The 21,061-nt window shown below is 42.3% G+C and overlaps 1 protein-coding gene across 8 annotated transcripts in view; it reads left to right on the top strand.

Annotated features, from left to right (window-relative positions):
• dock4b (dedicator of cytokinesis 4b) overlaps positions 1-21,061 on the top strand; it is a 124,663-nt gene that overhangs the window by 28,652 nt on the left and 74,950 nt on the right. For all 8 annotated transcript variants that reach the window (XM_069709186.1, XM_069709185.1, XM_069709184.1 and 5 more), the window contains exons 2-8: positions 6,700-6,783; positions 9,267-9,307; positions 11,163-11,218; positions 11,313-11,409; positions 12,014-12,162; positions 14,320-14,404; positions 19,862-20,013. In XM_069709186.1, the coding sequence (XP_069565287.1) occupies positions 6,700-6,783; positions 9,267-9,307; positions 11,163-11,218; positions 11,313-11,409; positions 12,014-12,162; positions 14,320-14,404; positions 19,862-20,013 (664 nt within the window). The remainder of the gene's footprint in view (positions 1-6,699; positions 6,784-9,266; positions 9,308-11,162; positions 11,219-11,312; positions 11,410-12,013; positions 12,163-14,319; positions 14,405-19,861; positions 20,014-21,061) is intronic.

Here is a 21,061-nt window from a genome sequence, read left to right as displayed (position 1 = left end):
TTACATTTGCTGCTCGACACTGAGGCGAGGCTGAAATGTAATCGAGTCCTCAGCTGCACTTTTTGTTTTTGAAAAAAAAGAAGAAAAAAAAAGTAATAGCAATAGCATTCCTCACACAACTCGAAAGCTTCTGCTCTGGCAGCGCGATTTGAGAGAAGGGTTATTGTTGCTAGTGAGCAGTTTTGTGACAGTGGTTAAGGTTGCTATCTCCCCAAACACGAAGGCAGCGAAAGGAAAACTGGCGGGCGGCAATAGAGAAGGCCAAATGAAAGCCGTTCCTGCTGGGTGATTTCTGCTGCCCTGGTTTTTGTCCGTGCTGCCTATCAGACCTCGACGTCTGTGCACGTGTGCGGTGTTGTCTGTTTCTGCCAAGTTGAGTCCTGTTCAAGGTCTCCTTTTAGACTGCTCTCTTTCTCCTCCCGCTGACCCCCGTGGATTGCTCGTCCTTTAAAAAAATGCATTGTGCCACTTCTCAGCATTATAAGCTCAACCAGAGGAATCGCTCTCCTGCAGATACACTTGACTGTAATCTGTCTCTGACTCAACACTAAAGCTGTCAGATACCTCTTCTGCTCTGTCACGCTGATGTGAGTTTGTGTGTGTTTGTGCCTGCGAGTGTGCTTCATTTATGCATATAAACACGTCCTTGCGGTTTGGATTTTCCTACTGTAAGATCCCTCAGTAAGTCCTTGTGTGCTGTTAACCACATTCACCCTCTCAATCCACGAGGCAGTGCAGTATTTTGGCTCCAATTGGAGGCTTTTTTAGCCACTTTTTTACTTGACCACATAGAAGGATAGATGCCTGAAGCCTTTGAGTAGGAACACAGAATGTGTGGACTTGGCTGGGACAAAACATAGCTGAGCTAGTTCTGGTCTGAATTGGGATGTTTTAGTCGCATTACTGGAATGAAGAGCACTTTTGGTTTGGCAAATGCAAAAGCTCTGAGTGTGTTATACTTTTTGGACGGCGGACGTGCAGAAGGCAGAACGTGCAGAATGGGGAAGTGTAGAGGTTTATTGGTGGTTAACTTTCAGTTCTGTGTATTAGCTGCTTTTTAAAATGCTCACCTCGTAAAAGTGGCAGAAACGGGACAAAAACAAGTGTCACTTCCCCGTGTTCCCAATCAACCCATTAACTTGATTTTTTTTTATCTCACAAATATGTGTTTGCATGTATGACAGCGCATGATTCATGGTACTCACATGTATTCCCACACATGAATTAAATATTCATGATCCTTACATTTGGCAATGGAGGCCAGTGGAGTGCAGTCAGCTTCTCTGTGGGTAAATTATCATATTAATGACATAAATGCTGTATAATTAACACGTGGGAGTGGATTATGTGTGTGAATCATTGTCAGATCAGTCAGAGAGAAGAAAGGGTCAGGGTGATTAGGTTAAAACGCACATTAAGGAGTGCTTTAAGCGAAATTTGCCATGGGACTTTGGTCCAAAAAGCTGGTTAAAAGGTGTGGGCTCAGAGACAGAAATCAGTTCGTTCTTCACGCTTTAATTTGTTTGTTCGATCACTGATGGTATACCTTTCATCACATTGGCGTTTTTCGTGAATGATCTCAGGCCGTTTTGACGCAGAGCGCTGGTGTTCTTCTCGCTTGGGTTTGTGGGCAGCGTTTAGGCTCGTCTAAAGAGCTCAGACGGTGCGACGAGCAAACCCAACGTAACGTGCTTTGACAGGCCTCGACTCCAAGTGGCAGTCAAATAAACACATGTAAGCCTAATCCGGGCCGGTGGGCTTTCGAGGGATCTCGACCTACTCAGCAGAACGCAGTTGCAAACTAGGAAACAGATATAAAGTCTTAATAGATTAGGGCGAGGTGTAAGCGCTTTAAAGAGATCAAAATGCAACCCCTCGCTGTCACAGTCAATTAATGAATAGGTTATTTGCTTGCAGTGCAACTTTGCCTGGTCCGATAATGGAGGTTAGGGCTGCAGCTAATGATTATTTTCATTATTGATAATGCTATCAATGATTTTTTTTAAATAATTCATTGTCAAATCATCATATATCATCATATAAATGCAACTCCCCAGCTCATTGTTCTCTGGTTTTGTCTCGACCAACAGTCTACAACCAAAAATGATTCAGGTTATTCATGTTGAAGACTAAAGGAGCTGGAAAATATTCACATTTAAGAAGCTGCAATTAGATCATTTTACTATTCCTTCATACAAAAAATATTCACAAAGCGATTAAGCAATTATCCGAATAGTTTGCAATTATTTTCTCTCAATCAATTCATCAACTAGCTCTAGAGTGTACATACACTGACTTTTGTTATAACTTTGATAAAGGTGTTTGTGCTGACAACAATAAAAAAAAACCCTGAAGAAAGCAGGAGACCCTCATGTTAGAGTATATTTTTGTCCTGTGATGAGTAAAACCAACCACCTGGTCAGCGCTTTTAAAGAGTCCTCACTCCAGTTATTGAGGTCCTTACCTGAGACCTACAGGAATACAAGGAGACACTGTTCAGACTGAATCCCACTAAGTGTAATATCGTGTTCTGATTCGGGAATACAAGATCTGGTCCGGGGTCGGAGCTCGGTTACTGCTTACACGAAGACGTCTACTCCCTATCCTTTGATCAGTTGAATCATGGTAAACACGTTTATGCACTTAGGCTAAAATATATTATTTTCTATTGTGAACCAAAGTGTAGCATTCAAATTATTCGAAGACACGAGTTTTGTGATTTTCTGATAAAGAAATTTAAAAAATTGAAATAAATGACTTTTTCACAGATACAATCAGGCTCTTAAAGTTATTCAAAACTGGGCTAATTGATAAATTTGCTGTTTTTAGTGAATCTAATGTCAGTAGTTTTGATTTGATCATACTTTGACCTTTTTGTCTTCTTTTCTAAGCTGTTTCCAAAGTCACTTCTTTTTTACTCTACAGTATTGATCCTTTATTTGAGTGTGCAATTGTGTCCACTATATAGTGCCTGTGGTCAACATACATGACCACTGTCTGCTAACAATCCCATAATGCACTGCTCTGTGTTTTATATAGATGGGAAAAGTACCCTTGTAAGAGTTTCCAAAATGTCAATTTACTGTACACCTCATGTTAACTATTGATTCATAATAATAAGGAATTAGTGAATGAGAGAGTGCTTCAGGACACAGCTTAAATTTCATTATTCTCTCTCAGTATCTCTCTCACCATGACCTTCACATGAGCTAAGACACCCACAGTAGGGATGAAGATGAGGGCTCCCATGTTATCCCCGTGATGACCCAGTGACACACTGCATCACTGTCAGACCACCTGTTCTCAACCAGACATATTATTTCACTTTCTATATCTGTTTGATAGTCTCTTGTTTTCTTTTGAGAAGAACACGCAGTACCTAAATTGTCATTGTGTCTCTGTTTGTTCATCCATGTGCACAACCGCTCGTCCAGGCTGCCATCTCTGTGTAATCTCTAGTTTAGGCATGATAGTCCGGTCGAAGAATAGCAGCGTCCTTGCCGTGACCCGGTGGGCCGGTGTGTCACATAGAATCAGGGTGAGTGTGTTTGTGTGTGTCAGAAAAGATCAGGGTTTGCCTTTTGTTTGCCGGTCAGTGCAGGTCATCTGGATATTGGGTTTAACAGGTTCAATAGACAATGTGTGTAGGTTCATGTCATATCGGAGCATCAGCTGGTCTGTTTTTGTTCAATATATGCAACAGGGTATTCATGCACCAGTGGCATCCACTCAGGCGGATGTATGCATTGGTCACTTTAGAGGATTTTTCCCTCTACTTTACCTGTTTTCGTGCTCTGCGGCAGCTGTGCGGTCGAACAGCCATGGATGGCATCTCTCTCCCCATTTAGTACTAACTGTTCTCTTTCTAACAGGACACAAGCCACAAATGGCAGCAAATGGGACAAAACAACAACAAATCAATCCTTCCAGCAGTGAATACCTTTTCTCGTCTCCTCGATGCATCATATGGCGGTCGGCCAGCCCGGACAGTTGACAGATAGATAGTCAGACTGATGACAGGCAGTTAAAGACAGACAGACGGACAGACAGCAGCTGGCTCGTGGGTCGACAGGCGAGAAGCTTTGACTTCACAGCAGGAAAAAAAAAAAAAGAAAAAGCTGCGACTTGAAGTTGAATAATTTAGTTGAATGCAGCTGGGAAAGTCACTTGGATAATTCATGCATTGGGCACACTTTGTAAATGTGTTTGCTGTGATTGGTCTAGGCAAGTATGGGGCTTCTTTGCAGGTCGTGTGTGTGTGTGTGTGTGTGTGTGTGTGTGTGTGTGTGTGTGTGTGTGTGTGTGTGTGTGTGTGTGTGTGTGTGTGTGTGTGTGTGTGTGTGTGTGTGTGTGTGTGTGTGTGTGTGTGTGTGTGTGTGTGTGCATGCGTTCTGTCTTTGAACGAATTACAAAGTCAGATGTGCACTTGTGACAAATCCCTTGTAAAGAAAGTGTCTCTGCAGCTCGAGGGATAACAAGGAGTTGGCAAAGCTTCCACATGAAATGCAAAGGACACGGACTAACACATGCATGCACAGAGTTACAGACAGCGCAGCGTGTTGATTTCATCACCAGACTTGATTTTAATGTTAATATGAGCGAGTGAGTGGATGAGCAATTCTGTTGAATCCTCTCATGGGTCGAGGGCTGTTCTGCCACAGAAAGAAAAACAACTCTCAGCTGATCGTTTTCTTTTGAGTGGAACTTTAAATCTATTAGGAAAGTTTATTGTTTTTAGCTTGGCAATTTTCATCAAAAAAATACCCACATACATAAAAGGACTTTAGCAAAATTTGGTTCTGCAGGTATTGTGTTTTCTGCTGCAATAAGAATGTTTAGAGTAAATGAGCTTCAGCCAAAGAAAGAAAGAAAATGATGAGCACCGGAATCCCTCCAAGATCGTATCAGAAAAACATTCATAGTTAAACCACAAAAAAATAACATAAAAAAACTAAAATGATGAATTAACCATGAAGAAGCCAACGCAAAAATATCTGTTTGGATTCACTGCATTGCAATTGAATCTGTCCCCACGTGCAGTGTCCCTGTGAGGTCGGCAGTCCATGAAACATGGCCAACTTTGTCTTTGCTCTGTGCGTCTCAGCGGGTACAACTCACTGTTTCTTTAAATTGTCTTGGATTAAATATAATCCAGCGAGGGGAATTCTCTCTGTTTCGGTGTGGATGGTGCGTTCAGGTACAGCGGATGAGCCCCGAACACTTGAGCCGTAGCGGGGACTCTTGTTAGATGTTTCCAGTCCAAATCCCGACTCTTTTGCATGTGTGTGTCCATGTGTGAATGGGTATCTGTGTGTGGCCATGTGTGCTTGCATACATTGCTGTCTGAATCGGCTGCTTGTGTGAATTCTCTGCCTGTGAAGCAGAAGGAGCATTTGCAGACTGTTCTGTGGTTTGTACGTTGATGGATCAGTCAGTGTTTGCTTTTCTGTGTTTGTATAATCACCTGTGTGTTTGTGTGTGTGTACATGCAGGTTTGAGAGCGTGGGTTAATTCATCTCGTGTGTGTGTGTGTGTGTGTGTGTGTGTGTGTGTGTGTGTGTGTGTGTGTGTGTGTGTGTGTGTGTGTGTGTGTGTGTGTGTGTGTGTGTGTGAAGCCGAAGTGAGCAGGTGAGCGGGACACAGTGTTGTTTGAGAGAACTGGTTGAAGTTTTGACACTCTGCTGATGGCTGTTACACTCTCTGCTCTGAGTGCCGCTCAATACTAACAGACCCTCAGCATCACTCTCTCCTCACCTCCGGCCTTCTTACGTCCTCTCCTTTATATTTCAGGGTTTTTCAAAACCAGTATGTTCATGTCATCATCTCTAAACACCTATCCATGCATTTCAGAGCTTGATGTTAAACCGGTCTTTTTCTACGCGTCTGTTAATGTAAGATAACTTGTGTAAAATTGGTGGTACGTCCCTTTAAATTGACCCCGACTTTCACTGTTCATGTATTTGAAGAGATTTAAAACGTATAAAAACCTGACCTCTCATTATATTTGACCCCAGAGGATGACAGTTGCTTTGGGTCATCGTGTCAAAACTTCCACCGTGTAAACCTGGTTTCAATAAGAAGCCCATCGAGAAAATGGTCGAGATGTTGTTTCACCACATGTACGGCACTGGACCGTATGTGTCAACTGGCTGGTAGTCTCTCATTGGCGGTACATGTGTTTGGTTAAATCAAATACAGGCTGCTCCTTCTAGCACTGTATCACGTAAAATTATTTATAATCCCTGTGTTTAGGATGAAATCGCTGGTGTTGCATCTCTGCATTCATGTTGCTATGACTGTCCTTACAAACTATCTTAAAATCGACCTTTTAGTCTTTTCTGTGGGAAAGGTTTTGTCTTAATATGGTATTTTTGGGGTAAAAACTCCACTTCATATATTCTGTCTTCCACGGAATGTATTTATGTAAGTTCGCTTTGTGTATTGCTATTTTGAGCTTGTGCCGAAATCCAGGGATATTTCATAAACTTTGATTTTATTTCACCTACACAGATTATTGATTGCACCTCCTCTCTCTGTTATTTTTTTTGTTCTCGTCCTGATTTTCTAGAAGTGTTTTGTTTTTCTATCACTCTGCTGATGTCTTAGGACCTCTGTAACTCTGCATAACCAAGTTCAAACATTAAAATAAATACATAAATAAAAGCTCATGTGGGTGTTTTGGGCTTCTTTCCGTTGCAGTGTTGGCCAGCTTCCGAGGGACCGTCCAGCATGGCCTCCCGCTTGAAATTGGAGACACGGTGCAGATCCTGGAGAAGTGTGAAGGTACAGTTCGCAGGGTTCACTCTTACTACGTGCTCACGAACCTGCAGACCTACAACGAGCAGCCTTCTCTGCCGAATTTCTTTTTAAACAAAGCAGAACAGCAACATGTCAGGAAATCATTTGATTTCGCTTGAGTAGTGAAGCGAAGACATGCAAAAATATGACGAACCCATCTGCTTTTCATTAGGTAGTTTAAATGAATCCATGTGATCGCTGTCTTCCCTTATTAAATCCATTGCAAATAAGTTTTTTAGAACCATGCGCACGCTGTACTGTGTATATACACGTCAGCACTAATCTACAGATTTATGAGTACAACCACAAACTGGCCCAGAAACTGACGCAGTACTTTGCATTTACCTGCACAAACATACAAATGCAAGCATGTTTCGAAAGTGTGAACTGAAAGTTCTCCCTGCGCACGTCACTGAGCTCACAGCCCGTCTCTCGCATGTCTTGTTGAGGCATATAGTGCGAGCAATGAGCAGTATCTTGTCGGTGGAAATTCATGTTTGCTGCTGTTTCCTGCACCACAGGCTGGCTGCTGCTCCCGTCTTCCTGCCCACGCTGAGTCTGTTTTTCTCCTCTCCTTGCTGTTTCTTTACACACTCTCTTTTACTGTCTATCTCTCCCTTTAAGTCTGTTACAATGTTTTGGGGGATTTTTCTTTCTGGCCGTATCGTTTTCCGTCCTATGCATCCCAGGCCACTTTAAGTTTCCAGAGCAGCGTGAAATCATTTCACCGCACGGCAACGCTCTTCTGCACACCTCAACACAAATAGGCAACCATGCATACACGCCTCCCTCTTCCGGAGCTCTTGACACACTCTGGTGTCACTTCCTGCTGGAAGACAGAAACACACACTGCGAGACAGCCAGCCAGTCGTGCAGCTAGCCGGCAAGAGGGATGTGATATTGTGGTAAAAGTCCCGGAGGACGTAGACAATAGCGTAGCCGGCAGAATGCTCGGCCCAGAAGGGAGGAACTAAATCAAAACCCTGCCAGCAGCGAAGACGCTGAGAGACGGGCTGCTGACAGCAGCGGAGGCAGACTAATGGCTCTGCCTCATGTTGATACTGTTGACACTTCAAAACACAGGAGCGCACAGGGTGAACGTGTCTTTACTGACATGTGGCTCCTGTCTGGAAATACACCGCCTCAATAATTGATTTTTGACTCGGCCCTTCAGTGGCTCTCCTTTGAACTTCTGTTAAATTCCTGACAGCGGTGACTATATAAGGCTGAGAGCACAGTATATAAACATTTAACAATTTACCTTCCTTATGGTTAACTTTTTTTCAACTATTTAAATTGCTTTTAGCAAACTATTCATCCCCTACTTGTAGCGGTTTCAAACGGTTCTCTACATTTAGCTAACTACCTCAACTGTTAACCCACTTTAAGGAAGTCTTATTTTATACCCACCGCTTTCATTTTATTTGGCTAACTATTTTAAATAACTCTTCACAAACTTCAGCCATTCACCAATCGCTCAAATTTGCCTCACCCGAGCTGCTTCTCAATCTTTAAATAGCTACCCCCCGGCCATGTAGTCGTGTTTGATCAGTTATTCGCACTTATCTCATTTGGGTCTGTTTCCTAAATGACATGTATGCAAAGAGTCGTCACGGTGTTTGATAGTTGCTACTGAAATCACCCATCGAGAAAATATCTGTTCTATCTGTACCCAGACAAATTACTCAATGATATTCTGACAATCCATGCCAAATCAGGGAGAAAATACTAAGTCATTGATATTTAGGCAAAACCCAAAAGTGATTAGAATAATCTATTACATTTACATTTGAGTTATTTGGCCAATGCTCTTATCTGGAGGGATTTACAATGGCTGCAACAGTGGAATGAGCTTAAATTGTCAGTTTGGAAAAGAGCTCAAAGCCTCCACAAATGCACATATATTAGATCGTTTCTATCAGCGTTAGGATTTGCAAAAGCATCAAGCATGTACTAATTTGGCCTGAGCCTAGATTGGAGTGTGTAATGAGTGCGAGCGAATGCAAGCCAGAGCTATTTCACCTTTGTTTCTGACAGGGTCTTTCAGTGGCTTTGTGTGTTACAAGTTTCTTCCTGTTATTCTGCTGTACATTACCCCGTGGTCACTGCAAGCACAAGTTGTTAAATACACATTGGCCTTTACCTCAGTGGTTCTTAGTACTGCTTTGACACATACAACCGGATGTAAAATGACATTTAGAGTGACGAGTAGTCATGCAGTTTGTTTCAATGCATCTCTCACAAGATACTAATTTGGAATAAAAATATATCTCTTGTGGGCTTGTTCTAAAATTCTGCATACATGAAACTGTCAGGAGATCATTTGAATTAAATTGATGTGAAAACACACAACTTCCCTCTCTCACAAACACTTTTCTCCCCAAGCCTTCCTCTGCTCTTATTTAAAATACAGTATTCGATATTTCGTACGAATATATAAATGCATAATATACATGCTGTCTCTGCAGGATGGTACCGAGGATTCATCCTGAAGAATCCAAATGTAAAGGTGAGCATATGTGTATGTTTTGCTTGTCATATTGCTTATACATCATTTTTACCCTCATGCAACCCCCGATGCTCTCTCCTGTGGTTCCTTCTTTTTTTTTTTTCTTTTTTTTTCATTGAATGGAGTATGAGCTGAAATGGATTTCGAATCAGAAATCTCCCCTCTGGCCTGTCATTGTTAGCCAGAACTGGCAATTTCACCAGCTGAGTTGACATTTGTCAGTGACAGATGTTCTCAGTAGCACCTGTGCTTATCCTACTATGGCAAGTCAAAACGCCTGCCCTGAAAAAAGTTGCTATTGTTCTTCGTATCTCTGCACGATGAGTGACACCTCATCATTTCCTGCAGCGCCCCACCCAGCTTCAGCTGGAGCAGATGCATGATCAGCCAGATCTAATCAGACAGGTGGAAACACCTGCGTGCACCTAAAGAACAGCAGAGGAGGGATCCCTCTATCGGATGTTGTTCCCAATACGCAGAAAAAAAATAACAGAAACTACAATATGAAGAAACAGAGTGACAGTATTAGGCAAAAGGGACGTAGTCTTGATGATATCACCCATGGATTTCCTGAAGAGTAGTTTTAAGCTCAGTTTTTGGTGACTCTGGTCGTCGCCAGCTTGGCACTACTTGACTCGGCCTTCTTCCAGGCTAACCCAAAAGCTAACCTAAAAAGGGCAGTGAGCTGGTACGTGGATGGGGCTGAGGCGGGCTGAACGAAGCCTGGTTGCAGAAACCTGCAAGCAGCGAGCCAACTGTCACGGCACCAACCTGTCACTCAAAGTAGCCCCGCCCTTAATTATCCATAACTTTTAGCCTTAATACAATTTAAACGAGTAAATTAGATACAAATTCACCCCCTGTACAGTTGTTGTGATCGGGGAAGTTAGCTGTAGAGACCATAACCGTTTTTACTAGGCTGTATACATGTTTATTTCTGCAGTAAAGTTGGACATTTTGGGACTCTTTTATGTGGATTGACTCACTTTTGGAGCCAGCCTCGAGTGGCCAATCGAGGAACTGCAATTTTTGGCACTTTAGCGTTGGCTTCATTTTTCAGCTCCAGAGGTTGCAGCTTGTTTTAATCACTTAGTTTTGTGATTGTGTGCTTTATGCATTTTTCTTGATATGCTCACTACAATGTTGACATATCTAAAATGTATGCTTCCAATATGATTGTTAAAGTTTTGAAGGGCAGCCCAAGGAGAGCAGGAAAAAAATCGAGCTGACGATGGCTCTTACAAATATGACACCATTTGACACCAATAAGTCTTTAATCTGATGAAAGTTTGAAAATATAAATCCCCTCCTTGTTGTGAACCAATTAAACCAAACTTAATCATTACTGGTAATTAAGCACAAACAACACTGCACAAAATATGAAAATGGCAGGGACTGATAGTCTCATGAGAGTAATACGTGTGGCTTTTAAAAGCCCTTGTGCGGAAGAATGCGTCATATTATAAGCCAAGAGCAGAGTTAAGTGTTAGGTGTGTGTTCAGAGACTGGATGTGTGTGTGTGTGTTTGCGTGTTGCATTTATCCTCAGATACCACGACATAAGTTCTGCTTTGATCTCCCCAAGTCGATGGGGAGCAACTTGCAGTTTATTAGCGTCAAAGACTGCGCACACACACACACACACGCACAAACATATTTTTTTTGAATCTTTTTTTGTCTCCTAATCCCACTGCAATTTGCTTTTATCTTTGTCTGTTCCCCTTTCCCTCCAATCTCTTACTTTTAAGCCACAAACGCACTTAGCTCTGTATTGATTATGTGCATCATTTTCACATACAACAAGTATATGACTCTGAGAATATTCTCATTAACCTGTTTTATCTTCTGCCCAAAAGGGGATTTTTCCATCCAGCTACATCCACTTAAAGGATGCCCACGTCAAAAACAAAGGGTAAGTCGTGTTTTTCTCCGTTTTCCTCTTTTCTGTGTGTGTGGTTGTGGTTTGAGCTGTATTTTATTCTTCTGCACGTTGTGTACGTTCGCAGGCAATTTGAGACGGTCATCCCTGTCGAAGACTCGGTCATCACGGAGATGACGTCGACGCTGCGAGACTGGGGTGCCATGTGGAAACAACTCTACGTGGTGAGAATCGTTACGCATAACCGCACACAAACGCAAACAAACACACTTTGCATTGATTTGAACATCACTCCTGCCTTTTTTAGGTTTCTCGTACGAGGAGTTCATTTGGCCCTGGTTAATTCAAACAGTCAGAGCCGTTTCATGCACATTCATTGGTTGGATTGATTGTGTTTGTGGCCTATTAAGCTATCTGGGGTGCTGATTAAATTGAGCTGATGAATACGCGCAGATCAAAGTGCATACATTTGCGACAAAAAGCAGCAGGACACTGGAGCTAATTTGCACAAATCCATTTAAAGCTCCTCTGTCTGCTTCTCTCTATGGGTCACTGTCTTCATCTCAATGTCAATTTGGTTCTCTAATGTGCGCTCTGTTTCTTTTCATGTTCTCCACTTATGTTTTTGGGTGGCACTGTTGATACAACTGTATATTTTCATCCCCTTATCTGTGTCTCTCCTTCTGCCATCCTCATTCTGTCTTTTCCTTCTTGTCAATCTCCCTTTCCTTCATCGCCTTTGACTGATTCTCTTTGCGTCTCTGCTAAAATTTTTTTCCCCCTTTTCTCTCGCTCTCGCTTCCTCCCCATCGTTTTCTCCTCCTGCAGAAGAACGAGGGGGATTTGTTCCACCGGCTTTGGCACGTGATGAATGAAATCTTGGACCTGAGGAGGCAGGTGCTGGTGGGCCACCTCACTCATGACCGCATGAGGGACGTCAAGCAGCACATCACGGCGAGATTGGACTGGGGCAACGAGTGAGTAGACGCAGGGCGGAGAGGACGGGGACCTCTGGTTTCAAATGTTCACACATGGCTTCAGGGCATTTGTTTTAGAGTACGTGCTATATTGTTCCATCTCAAGAGCCATAGTGCAGTTTGTTTTTCAATTGATTAATCATTCATCACTTCAACTATTCATATACTACACATATTTGGATGGAATTTCTGCCCTCTGTACAACCACTTCATTCATTTTACAGTAGTGTATAACAATGCAATGCCAGTGACTTTGGGCTTGCTTGAAGCGATTTGTCACAAAGAGCAGTCTGTCAGTTTATTTATAGTGATGCAGTTGTGAACCAGTTACTATTTTGATTTGATGATTTGAGAGTTTGACCCAGAAGAGTCGGTGTAAGTCTCCATGTTTGCATATTGTTGTCTTCCACGAGCCAGTTTCCACAGAAGGAACAAGGAACACTTGGGGGGCCTTTTCTGTGTTGACTGGAGGGACAAGGCACTAAGATAAAAAGATATGGAGTGAACAAAACACATTTTTCTTCATTTTCAGTGTGGTCATGTACTAAAGCAGGAACGAGCAGCTTCATTGGAGACATACACTTCTGAGTTGTCAGTCTTCATTTCCAACTCTGCCTGTTTCGTGTACAAGTTAATTACAAGAGTCGGTGGCAAATCACGAACAACAACCTGAATCAGCGTTGCCTTGTGGTGACTTAGGCAGTGACGTTCTGCCCCTCTTTATTCACGAATACCACTCAAAGCACCTCGCCGTAGGCTTTCTAAAGCAATTCAAGTATCTCAAGTTCCCGTTTGACTCTTAAGTTTAATGTGTGCTCTCCGTTGAAGTCCATGGTGAAATTGCGGAGTGACATGCAATAGGAACAGCGTGAGAACTTTTTAATTGCCCCTTGTGCATTACAGTATAATAATCTATCATCTACAGAGTCAATGAATAAAATAAATCAAGTTTTATGTTCACCGTGAGGGATAATATGCAACATTAAAAAGTCTCTGAAAGTTTTTTATTGCACCTGCCACAGGAAGGTGAAATCGTCAGTCTAAAAATTTAGTACAATTTTGGAAATTAAAATCAATACTTTAAGAAATTTGACCACAGTTATGTTCATCTCACATCAGTGTGTTTCAACTCAACTGAAAACTGCCTCGAAAATAAGAGTCTCATTTCCCATTTCTTTCTCAGCTTCTTTCCTAGAGCTTCCTGCAGCTCTCCAACTTCTCTCTCTCTCTCCCCGACTCTTGTCTACTTGCTCTTCTGTCTTTTGTTGTCACTAGCCTCCCTGCAGGCATACTCCTCACTCAATCAAGTCTCTTTCTTTCTCACAGAGACAGCACTCTCTCCATCCTTCCTCTCGCCGCCTACTTTCTCTTTTCCTCTCCATGCCGTGAGGAAAAAATAAATAAGAAAATATAGCCTCACAACTTGTGCTACTCTCTCTTTCTGTCTGTCCTTACCCTTCACTCTCCTTCGTTCCCCCGCTGTGGGCTCCCCTCAAAACACACACGCACACGCACACGCACACGCACACACACACACACACACACACACACACACACACACACACACACACACACACACACACACACACACACACACACACACACACACACACACACACACACACATACATCCCTGCTTAGTGAGGACGTGGTTTTGAGTCCCTCTCTGTGGGCTGTTGTATGGTTGACCAGGCCTGTTTTTTTTTTTTTTTTTTTATTGCTGAGAAGGAGACGCACTCAAGTGTGCCGCTTTGGTCCACTGAGATGACTAACCTAAAGGAGAAGGAGGACGGGAGACTGTGAGAGTTTTTGGAAAAGAGTGAGAAGAACAGGAAGGGTTAAAGGATGGACGGGAGCAGTCGGAGGAGGATGGATAAAGAGGACAGCAGGCAAAGCAAAGGGCTAAAGGGAGATTATTTTTTTTCCCCTTCATCTATTCCTCAGAGAAGCAGACGATCCGTGAAATTTATTTCGATGACTGATGGGTGAACTGACAGCACTGGTTTGTGTATGTATGGGTCTGCAAGCTTGTGCATTTGGATGGTTTGTTCACTTTGTTTTTTTTACAGAGAGGCCGGATCTAAATGAACCATCCTTACAATCTGTCTCTGATTTGTCTCATTTATTTCACTGCTTCACTGTGACTTTGTGTTTCAGACAACTCGGCTTGGACCTTGTCCCCAGGCGAGAGTTCAGCATGGTGGACCCGGATGAAATCAGTGTCACAGAGCTTTACAGACTGGTGAGTGGCTGTGACAGTTCTTCACTAGGCTCTGTTCGCAAACGGACACCTCATTTAGGTGAAAAGAGGACCTGGTCTCACCCGAGTTCACCCTCGAGTTCAGCAAGTATCTGCTTCCCTGAAGCGTCCACGTATATAAAGCTAAATCCAAAAAGATCCAGCAATGCTTGGCTGGAAATGTGATTTTACTATGGCCAAATTTCTGAGTGACGCCATAGGCATTTGTGTTTGTGTGTTATTGACCTTTTTCAGATGGTTTATAACTTAAAGCCTTGGAAACATCTACTATCTCAACTGCAGTGCTTCTGTTATTTTATTTATATTTAACAAAACCATGTCAACATATGTACACCCACATATTTTTTTTTAAATGGATTAGGTAACTGTATGATGGATCTATAGATGCATAATGAATGGGTCTATGTATCATGCATATAATACTGTAGATCCTATTCTCTGTGTCTTAATAGTTTGACAAAAACATTTTTTTGAGATTGTAACTAGCAGATCTACAGCTGCAGCTATCTTCTGTGGCTTTTCTGTGTGCAACACATTCTTCAATTGATCCCACACTGACCCAGCAAACCTCTAAGGCAGGGGTCTCCAGCCTTTTTTTCCCCCTGAGAGCCACTTTGACAAAATGAAAGTGTCCGAGAGCTACTCGTGTTTTGTAACATTTATTGACATTACTGAGCTCCACCCAAAACAGCCCAAAAAAAGCTTCTTTTATATTCCACACAATTTGTTTCACAACAGCTTATTTTCAACAGCATGCCTTTTTTCTGTACGTATTTCTTTATCGTATTTATGTTACTACCTCATTTATGAGCACCCGTTTCTTTCCAGCTCATTGTGAGCGTCTCTTCCTGTCCTCTGATCTGTGTGGTTAAATGAAGGGTGGAGCCCAACCTCCGCCGCTCTGACACGGTGCGGAGCAGACACAGGTGAAGGACAGCGAGGGGAGATTGTCCACTCATGACTCAATAGCGTTGGTAGCATCGTTCTCTCAGATCGGTTCAAAAATAATTCGATAAAAAAAAAAATGCTGAAATGGATTGCCAAATATTCTTGGGCATTCTGTCAATATAACTGGGCGGCCCGCCATAGTAAGTCTATGTGTGCGAAGCACTTTCATATTGTTTGAACCTTCTGTGGAGCTACTCAGAAACGGGTGGCGAGCTGTGTTAATGGTTGCAGAACTAAGGTGATGTAAGAATCTGTCCATCAGCAACAACAATCTCTGAACGTTCCTTCTCCAAAATGACAGATAGCGGAGCAGACGGTATCAAATTCAGCCCTCTCCTCCACCGAGGCACACCAGGCCTTAAACTGTGGAAACTTTCCTGACCTTGAAACCAGCAGTTGTCAAAATAAATCTGATCCCAGCTACTCCACGAGCCACTGTGTTTTTCCTCACATGGAGTATCGTTGCTGGACTGAATTTTTTTTTTCCCCTTCATCCATCTGCCTCTATATTTCTCTCCCTCTTTTCCCTACTGTTTCCTCCCTGCATCTCCTTCCCGCTTTCTCCAAGCCCCAACCACTGTTACCGTGGCAACCACTTCTCTGCCCTGATACAGTGTGGGGAGAATTGTAACACACACACACACACACACACACACACACACACACACACACACACACACACACACACACACACACACACACACACACACACACACACACACACACACACACACACACACACACACACACACACACACACACACTGTCGGCTTTCCCTTCACAGGGTAATTGAAGCTCTTAATCCATCTGTTTCTTTTTTTGTTAGGCAAAACAAAAGCAGGCATAGCGGGAAGCAGGCTTAATGCACCTCTATTAAATGGCATACAAAATGAGCAAATGACTGCAATCTCCCTATACTGGGACAATATAAAGGGACAGGCGTTCGCTGCTGCCATCCACAAACAAAAAAGACACGCTCACACCAAGATGCAGCACATCATCTCAACGAGCCCAAATTACATCAGTATTTTCACTGAGGTCTTTGATTTTGAGAACAGCTTTGTTTGTGTCTTGTTCTGCGCTGCTGTGGTGTGGCTTAATTAAAACTGAGATGGGGATTACCTGATGCGTGTATGTACACCGGTGTGTGTTTCTGTGTGTGTGTGTGTGTGTGTGTGTGTGTGTGTGTGTGTGTGTGTGTGTTGAATTGGCATTGGGCTGTTCCTGTGGGAAAACATAGCCTGACTGCTGCATTGTGTCAAGGATATCTGTACAGTTGGAATAAAGGAGGATACTGAGAATGATAAAAAAAAAAAAAAAAGACAGTTCAATATATATTGAATATAAGAGATTTCCTACAGTCATAGACATGATTATCAAAGTAGTCACAGATTAAAAAAATACATTAATACATTTCTGTTCAGTTAATCACTGCAGCTCTGCAAATTATGTACATTCTATTGCAGTTGGCAGATTGAGGACCAGATTTTTTTTTTTATATATATATTTTTTTTATTGATTTACCTTGTCTCCTGAAAACAGACACTTGTTGACGAATTTATTTGGTTTATTTGGTTTATTATTAAAGTCAGAAGAAGAAAATCCGTTATCAAATCCTTAATTGGCTCCGATGGTCTCGTGCTGAGTCTGTTCAGTTGGGCTGTGTGTCTGTAGAGCAAAGACAAGCCAGCTTCAAACTTCCCGCTTTTTCCTTGGAGACTGAGTTCAGTCGAGAGCGCAAGTGGAGCAGAGCAGAGTTTGGATTCCCCGGCGATTCACTCAGTAACGGTGGCAAATCACACAGCAGTGATAGATACCTCAGGCCTTGGATATGTGGTAGTAAAATTTCCTCTGTGGCTTCACTTATCACTAAAAGGGATACACGCATGCTTAAAAACTGTCAGACGCATCTTTTGCTTCCCTCACTGGTCCTCCTATGAGCTTAAAAAGGGAAATTAAAATAAGTTAAATAGGGATGTAGAAGTGAATGATTTGAGAATCTGGACGGCCTGGAAGTGTCTCCATGGCCTCAGTTTGACCCTTCTCTCATTTTAGAGTCTCCTCTGACAGTCACTCCACTTGGTACTCTTCATGCTGTCGAGGAAAAGATGACTGAGTGAACAATAAGACGGTTGGGCAGGCACGCACATGGTCATGTCCTCTCCCTGTTCAGCTATCTCTTGGCTTTTCCTTGTTGCCCACAGCATTATGTGTTGCCAGTGGGGTTGCCAGGCTGTCATGTCTATCCTTTGTGTCTAGTCATGCTGAAGCTGTCACATAACCACACGCCGTTCCCGCCGGGCAGCTGGAATGACACACTGAAAATAACCTCGTAATAAAATCCCACAGCATAAATTAGGCCTGGCCCAGACCTAGTCATTCTGCGTCAAAACCCGGAGCTCAGCCCTGCTCTGTATAGAAATACTGATCTGATTAAAAATAACACAAGGCCTTGTTGTTGGATGATTCTCCAGCTTGTTTACTTCTGGGATGTCAGACACTACAGGGCAGAGGAGTCAAAACAATACATATTCATCATTTTGACAGATATTACAATTGTAAAATGATATGTTGCATACTTTTTGAGCATGTTAAAGACTACAGGATGTCCATGTCAGTGTTTTTTTAAATATATCTATATTAATACCACAGTTTTCCAAAACATATCATTCATGTTGAATTGATTCCTTCCCCTCACTGTTTATCTCGCATTTCACTATACTGTGTAAATCAACCTTTCAAAGACCTCATTAAGATATACTCTAGATTAACCTTATTTTTCCTTTATTTTTTGTCTAAGCAATATTGTCATTGTTCGGAAGGACATTAAGGATCAGTGCCTTGACTGTCTGCTTCTGAACAGCATAATTGTGGTGCAAAGTAAGAAAAGACCAGTTTGAAACTATGTCTCAGGCTTGTTTATTATTTGTCCTCTAACTTTGACTTTGTGACAATAGTTGCACCAAAATATAGTTCCCTTATGATTACAAATATTTTTGTTCAATCACTATCTTTTTTCTACATCCAATGGTTCCATTCAGAACCAGTAATATGAGTGAAGTCATATGACACGTTTTTAACATATAAATATAAATATATTGCAGCAGTTGATTCTTCTACTTCCAGAAGTTTTTTTCCCTGTATATCTTTGGCTTAGGTTTTAGGTTTTTTTGTGGTGGAGCTTTACTGCCATTAAACTCTTGTATTTTATTTATCCTCCTCCTTTTCATCTTTCCTCACCCCCCCTCTGGCCACTATTCCAATTTTTTTTTAATGTTTGACCACAGAAGTAAATGTGAGGTAAAATTTGGCCGTGGGTCTACTGGCCATCTGGTGCTCTGTGTGTGTTGTGTGTGTATGTGTCTGTGCTTCTTTGTGTGTCTTGTACTTTTGGATGTTGACAGCAGATAAGGACGAACTTCTCATAAACAGAGCTTTAATGTCAATCTGGATGATATTTAGAATGCCGCTCCATGTTGTGTGAGGCCTTATTGATCTTTTGGATATAGATTGATTTAATATAGTGTGTAATATCAGTATAATACCACTGCCAGACCGTGAGATGTGGCATTGTGCTGCATTATTTGACTGTTTGCTTGCATTTATATTCCGTGTGAGTCTTAGTGCTTCAGTTGCTGTTTCTAAAATTAAGCAACCAGTTGAAAGGGATGCAAATCAAAACACCATCATTTCTTCGTGTCAAGAAAATAATTAGCCCACTTAAAGATAAATGGGCGACAAGTTTGTTGCTTTTTATACCAGTTTGAGGTGATTAAGATGTTAAGTGTGTCTTCCCAGGTAAAGACGCAATGATACATTTCTGTGAAGGCCCTTGTGTTTTTAAGTGGATAAATAGATTATGTAGTCTCCCATTTGTTTCCATGGCACCAAGACTGACACAAAGAAACAGCCAGCCAATACAACTCAAACTCACACAATTTAGCTTGAGGTGCTGTTGGCAGTCTGGAATATTACACGCTATATTAACTTGATCCATATCAACAAAATCTATATTATAGCCTATTTATGCGATCGTCAAATATATATGCAAATCTGCAGCAAAGATCCTCACCACAGTGAGATGTCTCAGGGGGATATTACTTATGTTTGACTGGAGAAACTCAACATTGAATATAGCAGCTCTTAAATGTGATTGGCTGGTATTCAAAACAATGTAACCACAAGCTGTTTTTCCCCCTGGTATTAACAGTGTTTGATAAGCTTTGATCCTGCATCCGATCCTCTTTCAGGATTTAAAGCTCATTGATTTAACTGTTTTTTTTTTTTTTTTTTTTTTTTTTAAACCCGTCGAAGTTCACCTCCTCAAACCTGTACTAGAAAAGTGCCGTATTTGTTTTTACATATTTCTTTTTTTTTTTTAGAATTTTTGCACTTCTCTCTTGTTGCAGATCAAGTCTAATATGTAGATTTCCCTGCTCAGAATACCAAGGGAAAGTCGTATTTGTGCTGATTTTCTCCTCTCCCTTGCAGATGGAACATCGGCATCGTAAGAAGGAGACCCCTGCGCCTGCTAGCACCCATCACCTGTTCGTCCACGTGAAGAGTCTGATGAGTGCCAATCTGGGGGAAGAGCTTGAAGTCTTCTTTCACATTTATGATGGACGAGAGAACCGGCCACTCAGGTAGCGACTTCAGAGAAAATAACTCCCCATGATTATGGTATATGTATCACTTCTTAAGCTAGCAATGATATCAGCGTCATTGCTAGACGGTGCAATCAAAAATATCACAGACTGCAGTTATAACGACCTAAAACCATATTTAAATCTGGCCACCACCCCATTCAAAGTAGTACCCTTTGTGAAGTGATAGACCGCTCCCAGCGCCCTTGCTTTGCTTGGAAAGCTCCCGTTCTGCAAGCGCGTCAAGCACCATCTGCGATCCGTGCTGGCTCTCCTCTGCAGTGTCAAAATAGCGCCCCCCCGTGCTTCAACTTTATTTTGGGGAACAGAAGGAAGTCAAAGGAAAACAAACCCAGTTAGTTGGACGGGTGGGAAGCAAAAATCGTGTTGTTGCAGGCGACAAACTCCCGCGTTTTGAACACGCTGTGAGCGGGTGTGTTGTCCTATTGGAGAGCCCAAGTGCCATTGCGCCTCACAGTGTTATAGTAGAACCGTGTGACCGTGGAGGGTAAATTCACAACGCAACCCCGCGAATGTCAAAGAAAACCCGCCTGGTTGTGCCTCCTTCAGTCTTGTACAGTGACGTTCTGCCCCTCTGAAACGTGAATACTTCTCCAAACACCTCGCCTGGCTCACTGCTTCTTTGCCACGGGCTTTCTGAAGCATTTCAACGGTCTCCGTTGCGGATTTCTCGAGTTTGTTCGAAAGTTAGACGTGGGCTCTCTGCGCACGTACCAGTTGCCACAAAAATGCACGTAGCACAGGTGTTAATGTTGATCAAGCGACATAACTCGGAGCACTTAGTCGCGGAAGTCGGTGCTTCCTCCAGCTCGATGTACATCGCCGTGCTGCACTTCGTTCGTGCGCAGCGGGAACAGTCTGTGGACCTTTTGATCGCACCTTAAATGTACTTCATTTACGCTTTCATCACTGCGACATGACTTTTGTGGGTCTCTACAGAAGGTTTTTAGACCAAACAACAGTATTGAAACGTGTTCAGCTGGTGTGTTGTTTCTTTGATTGTATTTAGTCAAAAATTGTTTGTATG

This window comes from Brachyistius frenatus, unplaced genomic scaffold (genome assembly GCF_029030835.1).
Source record: "Brachyistius frenatus isolate BFR_SWC_R1_liver_20210118 unplaced genomic scaffold, ASM2903083v1 Contig_81, whole genome shotgun sequence".
Classification (NCBI taxonomy): Eukaryota; Metazoa; Chordata; class Actinopteri; family Embiotocidae; genus Brachyistius; species Brachyistius frenatus.
This window is presented reverse-complemented; position numbering and strand designations above follow the sequence as displayed.